The 14,689-nt window shown below is 49.3% G+C and overlaps 1 protein-coding gene across 15 annotated transcripts in view; it reads left to right on the top strand.

The window, feature by feature from the left end:
• The window catches only part of GRIK4 (glutamate ionotropic receptor kainate type subunit 4), a 413,573-nt gene that overhangs the window by 307,238 nt on the left and 91,646 nt on the right, over positions 1-14,689 (top strand). For all 15 annotated transcript variants that reach the window (XM_070625039.1, XM_070625048.1, XM_070625046.1 and 12 more), the window contains 2 exons: positions 513-665; positions 1,561-1,665. In XM_070625039.1, the coding sequence (XP_070481140.1) occupies positions 513-665; positions 1,561-1,665 (258 nt within the window). The remainder of the gene's footprint in view (positions 1-512; positions 666-1,560; positions 1,666-14,689) is intronic.

Consider the following 14,689-nt stretch of genomic DNA (forward strand, 5'->3'; position numbering starts at 1 on the left):
TGTGCTCCATACATACTCATCAAATTGAATAGTACAAAGTAGACTGTAGTAGTGGGTCCGTCTAGGAAGAAACAATATCATGGAGGTCTCCCAGGTGGAAGTGACCTTCAACTGAGCCTTGTAGAATGGGCAAAGCTGAAGGTACTGGCTGCCTTCCTTCCTTTTCCTGAGATAGGTACGCTGTCCCCTTCCTGAGAGCATGGAAGTTGCTACTTCCATGGAGCAAAGAGAGAGAAAGATACTCTTGAAATCTTATGGTGCCCAGAGGGGTAGCTTGATGCCCAGTCCCTGAGAAGCCATTGCCACCATTGTCTGCTGTGTGCAAGCACCTGGTTAGGGGAAGTGGAGCTGAACCACAGACAGGAGGTGGGCCAAAGACACGCCCTTATCTTCCTTGTTTTGATGTCCTCCTTTCCTCCTTGTCTCTGTTCTTCCTCCTTTCCCTTCCCTTCCTTTACGCCCATCCCTTCCTCCCTCTGTGCCTCCTCTCTCCGCTTTCTGCCCTCTCGCAGCTCTCCTCGGCCCTGCTGTTTGATGCCGTCTATGCTGTGGTGACCGCGGTGCAGGAACTGAACCGGAGCCAGGAGATCGGCGTGAAGCCCCTGTCCTGCGGCTCAGCCCAGATCTGGCAGCACGGCACCAGCCTCATGAACTACCTGCGCATGGTGAGGGGCGGCTGGGGCCCCGCAGGAGCACGCCCAGCCTGCCGGTGGGACACTGTTCAAGGCCCCTCACCTCTGGGCTTCTTTAGCATATCACAGCCTCAGCTGAAAAGCAATCTCTGGCGACCCCATTCAGTGGCCCCTGGGTCACATTTGTTCCCTGATCTCTAAAACCACCGAGAATCCATGGCGAGTTTGTTTACAAGGCAATGGCTCTTGAGCCTTGAGACTATTAAGGGGTCCTGGATTCCAGGCTTGGAACCTGACCCCTCAGCTTAGAGGTGGTCCCAGGAAAGCTCTGCACAAACGAGGATGGATGATGCTGCCATAGACCGGGAACTCGCAGGGAGTTGCAGGCTCAGCACTTCTAGCTTGGTGCTGGGTTTCCCCAATGTTCTCTCGCTGTGTCTCCTCTGGTGGGACGGACATGGATCTCAAGTCCACAAAGAAGACCTCTCCTGTCAGAGAAGCCTGGTGCAGAGTGGCTTGGAATTTGCATTTAGAGTCAGGTCCTCCTGACTTCTTGCAGGCTGGGGGTGGGTGAGCAACTGCCCAGAGAGGGTGAATACTGTTAACAGCCAAGGGCCTGGAGGAGGGGCCCATGGGAATCTGAGCTCAGGCGAGCACCCTAGCATTGTGTTGGCTTAGGCAGCAGCTGTGAGGTCATTGGGTGTGGGGCATCCTTCTCCTACTCCAGCGCCGGACAAGTCTGAATTGGTTCCAGAGACATCCCATTTGTAGTCACAAGATCCTGTGGCTGAGAGGCGGGCAGGAGAATGGATCTTGATGGCTCCCCCTCTCTTGGGCATCCTTAAATAGCTCATGTGTGGAATGCTTTCTTGGGGCCAAGTGGAACATGGGGCCTATTTGGTGCTGTAACTCACTCTCTCTTGGACAGGTAGAATTGGAAGGTCTCACCGGCCACATTGAATTCAACAGCAAAGGCCAGAGGTCCAACTATGCCTTGAAAATCTTACAGTTCACGAGGAATGGTTTTCGGCAGGTAAGCTAGCTATGCTGCCATGGTGGCAGATCCCTCCTCTTAGTTCCGTTCTCTGTCCCCAGCCCATTTCTCCTTGGCACTCAGGACAACCTCCTGCTCTCAGTTATCCCCAAGAACAACAGGCTGCATCCTGTGCAAGACTCCTGGCATGCGCTGGTCATCCCCACTTCTGCCACCAGGATCAGCCAGTGTGGGTCAGGGCTGCAGCCCCGCAAAAACCAAGAGGGAGGCAACCATGCTTTATGGGGGAGAGGGGAGGCAAGGGGGTGTCACATAGGGAAGGAATTCCTACACCTTGTTCACTATTTTGAATTATTCCACTCCCTGAATTTCACCCTAACCCTGGAACCAGCATTAGACTCCGGGGAGCCGACTGGTAAGGCACAGATGGGATCCCAGGTGGGCTGAGGAGTCCCTTCAGCAGTGGAATGGACAGCCAGTTCTCTCCTGTTGCCTCTTGTCTGACCAACCCAAGCCCCACCCCCATGCCAATCACACCCCTCCCCACTGTCGGCCGCCTGTCCTCCACCGCCGGCTCAGGTGCTTTGCCCTTTGTAGCTCCTTTCCACTCCCTACTCCTCTTCTCCGTCTCCTTCATTAACCTTCCTATTCTCCTTTTCTCAGATTCTCTTACATCAGAGGAAATAGGGATTCTGACAGCTACTCCAACTGCCTGTATGAAGGTCTCCCACCCTCCCCATCACCCTACTAATCAACTTTCTATTCTTAGTCCAGCCCTTCTCCACCCTCAGAAAAGCCTGCGAAATAGGAAATGATGCCCCATGACAGCAGGAAGCAGACATATTGAAGAGCTTCCTGACTATCAGTGGCCCCCCAAGGGAATGTACCACTGAAGGGGCTGCAGAATCGCCTCTCCAGGAGATTGTTGAGAATCATCGTCTTTATCTTCATCTTCACCATCTTCTGATTCTTCTTTTTCTTCTTCATCATCATCATCATCATCATCATCATCATCGCAGCTTTCATTTATTAAGCTCTTACCACGGGCCGTATACCATTTAAATGTGTCATATGTATCTTCTCATTTAACCCTACAAAGTAGGTACTTTTTATTAATCCTCATTTTACAAGTGGGGAAACTAAGGCTCAGGAAATTGACTGAGTTGGCCTTGAACAATTAGTAATGGCAACAGGTTTTGAACCCAAAAACCTCTGACTCTGAAGCCCAGTTCTTAACTATGAAGACAAATCATGCATCAAAATCACCTTGATAATTTGTTCAAAATGCAGAATTTTAGACTCTACCCCACCAGAGTCTGACTGGGGAGACGTAGGAGAGAGCCCAGGAGCTGCTGTGGCATCAAGCACCCGAGGCGATTCTGCTGAAACCCTGCGCTAGGCGGTGGAAGCCCCGCCACATCTGCCTCCTGCTGCCCTGTCCCTGTGTCTGAGAGGCTCTGACTCAGCCTTTCTCACGAGGTCCAGTGAATTCCTTCTCAGAGGACAGTGATGATGCCGGGCCAGGTCCCCCTTCTTGGAAGACAACAATGTAAAAGGGAAGAGTCCCAGATGGAGAGAGAGGAGCCCTGAGTCCCGGTGCCGGCTCTGGAAACTACTCCTCAAGCTGGGCCAGAGCTCTGTGATCTTTAAGCCATAATAACGGCCACCATTTCTGATAACTTCCCCAGTGGGGCCAGGGGTAGGTAGGCGGCCAGAAACTATGGGAGAGAGTATCACAAAACAGTCATTTCATTTATCTAACAAATCGTTAATTGAGCCCATTCTGTGTGTCAGGCGCCTTGCTCGGCGTGGAAGAAACAAGGCTGAGAAAGGCCTGGCCCTGCCCTGAGAGCGAGCTCAGTCTAGCAAGGAGGACTAACAGAGAAAAAAATAAGTGCCATTTAGGGTTAAACTCAAATTGTGCCCTTGGATGCATAATTCCCTGAACCACTAAAGCCTCTGGCCTATAGGGAAACTACCAGGCAGACTTTCCCTGAGCCCCAGTATGCTTTGGGGATGTGAAATGAACATTCGTTCATTTTTTCAATCAATATCTGTTCAGGGCCCACTGTATGCCAGGCTTTCTTCCAGGCACACGTTTTTAAAAATGGGCACAGTGTCTGCTTTTGTGGGGCCTGTGTTCTAGTAGGGGAGAGATAATAGGCAAATACATATATAATATAATGTCAGTACTGATAAGTGCTATAAGAAGACAAGACAGAGTGAGGGAGCGGAGTGTGTGGAGAGAATGACGGGGAGAAGTGGTAGCTGAGAGAGCATAACGCTCACACCGAGTCCAGACCCACGCCATGAAAGCCCCGTCTCAGCTTTGAATGGCTCCCTGTGGACGTCTGCCCTGCTTCCTGAGTGCTCCCCAGAAAGAGCCCGCCTCCAGCACCCCTTCCATCAAGCGACACGTGCAGTGGCAGGGTTGGCTGGTGGCCCTGATCCACCCCCGCTTGAGCGGCAGCTGATTAGGCTCAAAGCACCTCTTCACCTTAACTCTGCTTCTCCAGCAGCCGCCACTCAGGCCGGCTTTTCCCAGCTGCCAGACCGCAGGATTGTCTGCGTCATTAAGAAACAGCATTGCCAGCCACCAGTATCCATCCCTCAGGCCCCACTCCAGCCCAGCAAGGGATTCTGCTCTGTGGCATCCTAAACAGCAGCTGCTGTTCCTTCATCAGCAGCTCACATGATTGGTGTAGGGTAAGGCTTCTCAAGCCAAAGTGTGCCAGAATGTACCAGAATGACCAATGGTCCTTGTTTCAAAAGGTACATTCCCAGGCCCCCCAGCTATAAATTCTGAGTTAGTAAAACTGGGTGCATTCTAGGAATCTGCATATTCTTACCTAGCACTCAGAGAGATGACTGTGATGCAGGTGGTCCACAGACCTACCCTTGGACAAATACTGCCCTTATAGAAAGTGTTAGTTAACTTCAGCCTCTATGCATAGAATTCCTTCTTGACCTCCCCAAATCCCATCCCCATCTTTTTTGAGCTGATGTTGAATAGACTGTGCTGCAGAAGTGACCATGAAAGAGGATGATGTTTTTGACCTTTGGCTACCCTATGGGACACACCCTCCTGATTGGACCTATAAAGTGGATTGCAATAATCCTCTTTATTGCCCATTTTTCTTCAACAAATCTGGCGACCGTCCTGCTGCTTTCCTGTCTGCCTCAAGTTCCGTGAGTACCGCTGAAAACTGTGCAGATGTATCATGGGCACAGATGTAGCTTCGCAACGCTGGTCCCCAGGTCCCATCCCAATCACCAGGCCAATCTTTGCCTCTTGACAAGTGTCCTTCCCCTGCTTATTACAGGATGAAGAAGTGGTTTGGGGAGGGATAATTAATTGGTGGGAGGAATGTCAGTATCTCTGCTCTCATATTCTCCCAGCTCCATCCAAGGTGATGCTGGCAGGGGAGGGGAGAGTGACCAGGAGCAGGGGAAATAGCATCTCCTGAGTACCTGTTGTGTACCAGACACCACAGGGGCACTTGGCGCAGATCACTTCCAATCTGGAGGTCAGCCCTTCAAGGTGGATAAACTGCCATTTCACAAATGAGGAAACTGAAGCTCAGGGAGGGTGAGGACTTGGCCCACGTCCACTTTTAGCAAGGACTTCAGGCAGAGCTGGAATTCACGCTCAGGTTTGTCCAAGTCCACACCACTCAGGTTTGTCCATGCTCTCTGGTCCCCCACTCGTGGCTTTTCCTCACTTTCCTGGAATCCCTAAGCTCCCAAATCAAGACACTTTGCCCAGGTCTGTTGCTTTGCCACCACCTGCTGCCCATCAGGTCAGCTCCTGGCTCCCAGGGACCTGCTGAGCTGGGCTTTCTTTTGTAACGGCGTCTTCTCATTTGGACTTGGTTCTGTTCTTTCTCTTCCTGTCTGGGCGAGTGACTATTAAGAGCTGGTTTTGACTGTTTAGAAAGCACCATGCAGGGACACCGTGGGTTGTAATTGGTAAAATGTCTCAACCAAATGCCATATTCCCCGCCAGTGGCTGATCAAGGGATTATTACCATTTTAAAAATAGTCTTTCGGAATTCAGGGTTATCTTTTACCATTTAAAAAATTACTAGTTTGATTCTGTTTGGAGAGGGTTTTCCTTCTTGCGACTCTGTGGAGCTTCCAGTGGAGCCCGTTTGAGGGGAAATGTTCCCTACGGTGTCCTGTAAGGGACATTTCTGAATCCCGATTGCTTATTTCTGGGCATGTAAGTCAATAGTATTGCTTCCAGTTTCTCTAGTTCCCTCCCTCAGTTCTTGCCTGTGTGAGATCTCCCTTCTCCATCCCATATTCTCCCTTCTCATCCCCCAGAAGATGTCCTGGGTGGTATTGGAATAGTATAATCTTTCTTCCTGATTTGGGAGAAATCATATTTGAAAGAGGCAAGGAAAAAAAGCAGCACAGCGTTAGAGGGCCCTTAATTTCCTTCACTTAACTTGGTCTAAAGATCAGAGATTCTGAGCAGCCCCCTAGCGACTTTGTTAGGGCCGGGATAAGATGAGCACACCTTTCATCTGAGGATCGGAAATGGCTTAACAGGCTCTAATTAAGCCTTTGGGAAAGGGAGAGCTGAGGCGTGGAGGTCTGACATCCCTCACTAAAGGTGCAGATCTAAAGTTTTCTATTGGCTCACTGTACATCACCATGGGGTACCTCAATTTTCTTCCTCTGTGCAATGAAGATGGTGATCCCCCAACGTTTGGCCTGGCTAAGCCCAAGGATTATTGAAACTGGGTCTGATGGTGCTGTCTTCTGCTTGCCTATGGTTAGACAGAAACCTGGCTCTACTGACATAATAATAATAATAGCTAACTTTTATTGAATGTCTTCTATGTGATGCACTGTGCTGGGTGATATACATAGGTATTTTCAATTTCTTATCTTTTTATCAACCATGCATAAAAACTATTCTCTCCATCTTGCAGGTAAAGAAACTGAGACAGAGGTAGATAATGTGTCCCCATTCACAAAGCTAGTAAATTCCAGACTTAAGAACTGAGTCTGGGTCTAACTGTCTTCAAAGTCCATGGTCTTTCCACTCTGCAGCATGGCCCCAGAACATGTTGGAGGAGACCTTCGAGGCCTCTAGTCTAATCTTCCAACCCAATGCAAGAATGTTCTCCACAGTGTCCCTGAGAGGAATGGCCACCCAGCCTCCCCCCGAGCATGTCCTGGGCTGGGGAATTCACTGCCTCTCAAGGGATGCATTCCAAGGTCTTCCAGGCACTGGATCAAAATCTGCCTCTTAATTCTGCCCTATAAGCAGCCCAGAATAGCCTGCCTTCTCCTTTTTACCAGCTCTTCAAATATTGGAAAATAGTCTGATTTCATTCATTCATTCATTCTTGAAATTTAGCGTAAAATTTTTTGAGCACCTACTCTGTGTCAAGGACAGGAAATGTATGGTAAATGAGTCATGGTTCCTGCAAGAGCTCACAGTCTTTTGGGAAAGACAAAAATCACAGTCGACAGTTACTACACAGCACTTGAGTTGTTCCGCCTCTCTGATTTTTCCCTTTCTCAAACAGCAGCCCCTAGCTGTTCCCAATGCCACCTGGCCTCCAAATCTCTCACCGCCAATGCTTTTTGGTTTGTCAGGGTCACTGTTAAAACCTGAGGCCCAAACTGAGGACCACTCTCCGGATGGGGTGAAGTGACACAGAACTGAGAGCGTGTGGGACTCTCAGTTTCCTCACTCCAAACACTAAATTTCTATTCACCACATTAGCGTGCTTCCTGGAATTAGTTTTTGAATTTTTGATTAGTTCTGAACTCTGAGGCTTGGGGTCAATGAATAACTCCACCTCCCCCTCCCCGCCCCCCAAAGACACGGGGTTGCTGTCCCATGAATTTTGCATAGAAAACATCCCTGAGCCACCTTTTCCTGGACCACCGATCTGTTCCTATGGAGATGGAGAGATTAGCAGAGCTGGCCAGGAGAGGGTGAGTAAAAAGCCTTGTGAACTGCTAGCCACCCTTCGTGTTCTAAAGCTGATATAAATGAAGCTTTCAAGGGAGTTCTCTGGAGACGTGAGTGTGGTTCTAACCAGAGGCAGGTGGATGGATGAGATAACTTTCATGAGTCACCCTGGCAAACCAAGAACTCAGGGATCCTGTGTCCTCTAAAAGGTTCAGGGGCTCCAGCTCCAACTTCCTGAACTTACTGCAGGTCCCACCAATTAGTTTCTGGGAGGACAGGCTGCCTCTCTTTAGTCTCCTCTCCTGCCGTCTGCCCCCTTTCCCAGGAGATCTGGGGTCGTCCTGGGTTGGTGGCAGCAGAGCTTGCTTTGACAGCACTCCAAGTTGCGTCAAGGCAGCTACTTTTCTCATCATGGCCCTCTGCAGCCAGGAACCCCAGTTGCTTTGACGGCAGTTTTAGCAGACCTGCTGGGGGGATCCCCCCCGTCCCCACCTCCAGGCCCCTTCCCTTACTTCAAAAGTAAACAAAGAACAACAGAAAACCCTCAAAACACCCTGTGGGATGAGAGTCTGCACTGCCATTGCCCGCACGTGGCATTGGGGGAACAGTGAGGGAAGTGTCTTCCTCTACATGGAAAGCACCCCTGCTAGTCCCCCAGCCTCTGTGCCCCTTCGCCAGCGCCTCTCATTACAAACCTCTGTGACAGCTCAGGTCCCATCTGCACTAACAGAAACAGCCATTAAGGCTCAGACAGGTTGCCAGTGGGGGAAGCTGCTCAGAGTGCCCTGATTCCTGCTGTCTAATACATTTTCAATGGGAGGAAGGAGTTTGCCATAAATATGCAGATCCTTTGAAGCCGCCTTTGCGGGACCTGGCTCAGAGCACTGGAGCGGGGGTCTGATTGCTGAAAATCAGCAGCCTCGAGTGCCAGCTCCCCAGCTGAGGGACAGACCTGAGAAGAGTGGGCCCGCTGGGGCGGCTGCTTGTGGAGCGACTTTGCCTTTGATGAGGGGATTCTGAGGCAGTGGATTCTCAGGTGGGATGGGGGAGAAAGTGATGGGTGGTTGGGGGCCGCTTTGAAGGTTACTGAAAACTCGCTTATTTCTTCCTTTTAATTAAGGAGCCAGGCAAAGGGGAATTGGCATGAGGTTTAAAATAGTTGACAACATCTCCTAGAATATCATAAATTCTTAAGAGCTGGAGGAGACCTGAAAGGTCATCTGGTTTAACTTTCCTTTTAGAAAATGCAGATGGGAGCGTGTCGTTCTGAGCCTAAAACACCATAGTGGCCCCCGTTTGCTTTCAGGACGAAATGGCAGTTCCACAGCCAGGCTGCTGTGCTGGGCCCTGCCTGCCTCTGAACCTCCTCCCGTGCCCCGTGCTCCCGTGCTCTGCCTCTGCTGCAGTATTCTCACACTGGCGTCACTCCAGGACTGGGGACTCATTGGGTGCAGACCCAGCAACAGCCAGCTGAGAGTGGCGCTCAGCACGGGCCTGGAAAAGGATGTGCTGGGGACCAAGGGACAGGTGCGCACAGAGCCCAGTACTGGGGCCTGTGGAGGTGTGCAGGGGGCACTCGGGACGTACCATTCCGGCCCTCAGGAGCTCACATCCAGTGGGGACACCAGAGCCCTAGGGACCTAGGATCTTGTCATGAGAGTTCTCTAAAGCCACTGCTCGCCAGTTTGCTCAAGAGAGATTTCATATGACAAGCCCCTCCCTTGGCGACTGGAATTTAAAATTCGAGTGGAAGACCCTTCAACTCATTGATATAATTCTCCCTTTTCCTTTTCTTTCCATTCTCTAAGAGCAATACTCCTCTAGTTAATTAAAAGCCTATTAAGTACCTCCTCCTGTGAGGGCATCTGGCCTTCCTGGCCACTCCCAGGACCACAGACAGCCAAGGGGCTGATGAGCTGGCCTTGGACGGTATGATCTGATGGCTTTTTCTCCTCCTGCCTCCCTGGCCCACATATGTCTGGTTCTTTCTCCCAAATCACAGGGACTGCTGATCAGCCTTGATGGGAAATTCACTGACTGCAGAAGCTTATTCACACATCAGCCAGCAAAGAAATTAGAGCTACTTAAATTTTCAAATGGGGGGCTGCTTTTGGGCAGAGGAGCAGGGTTTCAAAGTGCTGCATTTTAAAGATATTTCTTGTAATATGCCCCATCGCGCATCCTGCCTGAGCTCAGCCTGGGGAAGTTTGCCAGTTCTGAGTGAGTCCTTTCTGCGCCTCTTCAGCCAGCTCCTGCCTGGGAGAGCTGGACGAGGCCGAGCTGCTAATTTCGTCTCAGGAAGCAGCCTGGCTCGGTCAGCTCCCAAGAGACATGGGGCAGGCCGTAGGCCAGAGGGGTAGGGAGTGGAGGCAGGCAGGCCAAAGGGAAAGGAAAATTCAGGAAGGTGAGAGGAAGCTGTGTGCGGGAGCAGGCACCATGGGGCAGTGGAAAGACTCATCTCTTGTCCCAGCCCTCAGTTCCTAGCAATTCTGTTCCTTAATTGCTTCCTCAGTAAAGTAGGGATGATGGTCATAATAATATCTGCTTTATGTACATCATAAAATTATTGTGAGAACAAAGTGGAATATTGTTTATAGATGTGCTTTGAGGATTCTGCTATATTGTGCAAATTTTAGTTCTGTCGTCTCTTGTGGAGATACCTGTCTATATATTTCTCTATCTTTCTATGCAGTGTTCCTGGAATCCAGCATCCAGTCTGGTTCAGGGCAGAGAGAAGGACAAAGTAGGGCTGAGCCACATGCTCATGTCACTCCTGCTGCAACTCCAGGGCCTGGCAGGAGGGCTGCAAAAACCAGCCAGTGCCAGCCATGCTTGGTGGAAATAAATTCTGCCAGCTAGTCTTCCTTGCTTCAGGATGGGTTCCCCATGGCCTTCTGCCTCCCCTACCTCTCTCCTTCCTCCATCCCTAACCTCTGCCCTTCCTCCATCCCTAGCATGGCAGCATCACCAGTTCCACTTTGCAGTGGCTCTGAGTGGGTGTGAAGATGAGAACCAGAAGTCATGGCTCTGCTCTCGGGAAAGTCTGTAGCACATCTGGGGCCCGCCTGACGTGGACTGCTCAGACAAGAGCTGCTGACACCCCCAGATGAAAAACTCCCCATCTTCCCAGAGCACAGTGAGGCTCAGCCACACACTGTCTCCCACCTGCGAGCCTGCATCCATCTAGGGGCAACGATGAGCCATTCTCAGCCCATCCCTGAAACCTCAGCTATGCATCTTGCCCTGAAGGACAGGGAGTGACCAGCTTCCTTCAGCCCCAACGCTTCATTAGAACCATTAGTTCAATTGGCATCGGCCACTCAGAGCTCAAAGTTGTGTGTTATTAGTACAACTGCTTTCCCAAGATACTTCTCCAGCTGGCGTGTATAACAAGTGAAGCCAGGCACTCTCTATGCCCTGACTGTGTCAGTCCATTGGCAGTAATTTTCTTGTAAGATGAAAAATCCTGAGCATGCCTGAGCTCTCTGATAAATTCTCTCCTCAGCAGCTGATTCGAAATACCTCCTATCTTTCAGGCGGTGAGAGAAGGATGTGCAGCTGAGTCTTCCTATTTACAGACTGTGCAGTACACTCACCCCGTGCCAGTTTGATCATCCCCAAGATGTTTAGAAGAGAGTCTGTGAGATTTTTGACCATACGAGAATAAAAGAGGGAGCTGAGATGTAGGTAAAGGAAATTTTTAAACCAGTACTTCTGTCCAGAAGGAAAGGCAATCTGAGCATCCTCGCTGCCCTATGCAGGGACATTTGACTTCTCAAACCCTGAGCTAGTTGGAGAGTACATTAAGCCTCTGAGAGCATCAGTGAGGGGTAGTACTTTCAGTTGGAGCTGACTGGGGTGAACTGAGTTCCACTCCTGCCCCAGACAGTATTTATCTGTCGCTAGAGTCCCTGAAAACAGCCCCTGTGGGTTTGTCTTCTTTGGCAGGAGGGGTGATGAGGACTAGACCAAATTCCACTTCGCATCCCAGAGGTTGGGGATTCAGGATGGAAGTCTGGGCACATCTTGGCGGAAGCCAAACATTCAAGCACAGATGAGTGCAGTTGATCTCATTATTTGTGGATTCCTTATTCGCAAATTTGTTTAGTCGCTAAAATCTCTTTGTAACCCCAAATCAATACTCAGGCACTTTCATAGATATGCACAGAGCAGCGAAAAATCTGAGTCGGCAGATGGGCACGCTCCCAGCTGGGGTTGAACAAGGCCATGCCGTCTTCTTGCTTCAGCTCTCATACTGGAAACGTGTCCTTTTTGCGGTCTGTCTAGTGTCATGTCTTTTGCATTATGTGCTTTCTTTTGGAGATTTTGCTGTTTAAAATGACCCACAAACTTTGTGCTGAAGTGCTGTCTAGTGTCCCTAAGTGCAAGAAAGCTGTGATGCGCCTTACAGAGAATATACAGTTGTTAGAAAAGCACCATCCAGGCATGAGTTACAGTGCTGTCATTCAATATGAATGAATCAACAATATATATTAAATAAGGTGTCTGTAAGCAGAAACACACCTAAAACAAGGTTATATATTGATTACTTGATGAAAATGCTGTGACCAGAGGCTCATAGGAACCTAACCCTGTTTTTCCCTTAGGAGCAATGGTTCAGTATTTCTTTTTCCTTTTCTTTTCTTTCTTTTCTTTTCTTTTTTTTTTTTGAGGAAGATGAGCCCTGAGCTAACATCTGCTGCCAATCCTCCTCTTTTTTGTTGAGGTAGACTGGTCCTGAGCTATCATCCATGCCCATCTTCCTCTACTTTATATGTGAGATGCCTGCCACAGCGTGGCTTAGACAAGCAGTGCATAGGTCCACACCTGGGATCTGAACTGGTGGACCCTGGGCTGCCAAAGCAGAACATGCAAACTTAACCACTGTGCCACCGGGCTGGCCTAATGGTTCAGTATTTCTGATTCGGTGTTTGTGGCAAATTTTTAGAACTTAACCACCATGAATAACAAGAATCAACTGTAGTGAGATTCAGCCAGGAGAGAAGACCAGGAAGAAGTTTTCTTACAGTGGCTTTTTCTCTCTGTGTTCATTACCCCATACTCTTGCTCTCTTGTTTTCTCACAACGTTCAAGGACCTCATCTGCCCCTTGATGCCCTGGCCTTCCTCCTGATTCCCCTGATGTAGAAGTAGAATCTAGATCCCATGCTCCTGGGGCCAAAAGGAATAATAAAGGTCCTCTAGACCAGTGCTGTACTCGAATGCTTGGATTCTTGCAAATGCGTTCTCATGAAGTAGAGTTGGTGCTTGAATGCCTCCAGTGTTGGAGAACTCACTACCTATAGGGACAGTATATTCCATCTTGGAAAGCTCTCGTTGTTGGAAAGCTTGTCTGTGTATTGGGCAGGATTCTTTCTTTCTGAAGCCTGTTGCTTTTGTTCTTTGTTCTGTTTCTCGGGTCCGCACGTCTATTCCATCCTTCCCATGGTTGCCTTTACATTTTCATCCTATAATGTGATTTCAGTCTCTTTACTTTCCTGGTCAATATCCTTGGAACACATTCCAGTTAGTCTATGCTCCACTTCAAGAGTGCTGCCTGGAACAGTATGCAGTATTTCAGGTGAGCTCTGAGTGGAAGAGCACTTCCCTTGTATAGGACCTGCCATCCCTTTGTAAATGGGGTATGCAACTGAGAAGGCTAGAATGTGTTAATACTTATAGATTTATTTCCAGGTCAACCAAACATGATGTCTTAGTCCCCAGACCAGGCTCTCTAATGGCGGAATGCCAGGCATCAGCCACTGGGCTCAGAGAGAGCTGTTTCGTGGCAGTGGGAGATGCCCTTCCTCACTTCCCTCTCACGGGTGGCCACCTGCTTCATCTTCATACCTGGGCAGCATGCTTCCAGTGCCCCCTGCACTCATCTCTCCGAGGCCTTTTGTGGTGTCCCTCTCAGGCCTGTCTGTCCCTGGCTTTGCCCCAGGCCACTTTGCAAAACTATGCCACATTATAAATATACCCGGCATTTTCAGGAATTCACATTTGAGCTGGAAGGGGCTAGACTACATCCTTCTTTTATAGGTAAGATAACTGAAGACTAAAAAGAAGTGACTTGCCCAAAGAAATTTCATAATTCAATTCAACAGATATTTATTGAGTACCAGGTGCTTTCTTGGGAGCTGGATCTACAAAGGAGAATTTATTAATGCAACTGCCAAGTAAAGATGTGTGCCGTGCTAAGTACCGATTCCAAGGTAGGCACTGGGGATGTGATGGGGAGCAAGACAGAGTCTCATCATTCACGGACTGTATTGTCTGGTGGGAGAGATGAGCTTGAAACCAGTGAGCACCTAAATAGTCACGTGACTGCAGGTGTGACGAGTGCTACAAAGGAGAAGTTCAGGGCACCGTGTATGAGTCCCTGTGATGGGGACTTGACTGAGTCAGAGGGGCTGAGAAGGGCGTCCCCGGGGGGGGTGACATTCAGGACAAGCTTGATGGATGAGTGGGCACCCCCAGGTGAAGAGGAGTGCGAGAGTCCAAACTGAAGTCTCCCAGAGCTGGTGGTCTGTATGGAACTCGGAGACCGGAAGCCAGAATTCCCGAGGCTTTCCTTTATGCACTGTACCCCACTGTTGCCTTCCTCAAGCTTTATTTAAATATCCTCCTCTAAAGATGTAAGTCAGAATCAAAGGCAAGGAAACGCAACGGCTGACTTCAGGGATGTGGGCGCTCAGGCAGGAATGCTTATGGCAAATACCAATGGGTAAAGAATAACAATTCATTGTTTAACTACACATCCATAGCCTAGGAAAATGACTATCTTGGGGAGCAGTGTAGCAAAGTGGACCTGCCTGGGTTTGAAGCCACATTAACTATGGAGCTTAGGGCAAGAAACCTAACCTCCCCAAGCCTCAGTTTTCTAATCTGTAAAACAGGGATGATAGCCATACCTCCCTTGTAGTGTGGTTGGGAAGATTACGTAAGATAACAAAGCATTTAGTTCAAAATGTGGCATGCAGTATATGTTCAAAAGTATTAGGTTGTATAATTTTCTTATAGTTAGTCCTTTAGTTAGTAGTGACCAGAACTAGGAGTTCATCGATGCCAAAAATGTATTTATGATCATTAGTTATGTTCCAGGTCCTCTGCAAGGGGCTGATTATAG

This window comes from Equus przewalskii, chromosome 6 (genome assembly GCF_037783145.1).
Source record: "Equus przewalskii isolate Varuska chromosome 6, EquPr2, whole genome shotgun sequence".
In the NCBI taxonomy this organism is placed as follows: domain Eukaryota; kingdom Metazoa; phylum Chordata; class Mammalia; order Perissodactyla; family Equidae; genus Equus; species Equus przewalskii.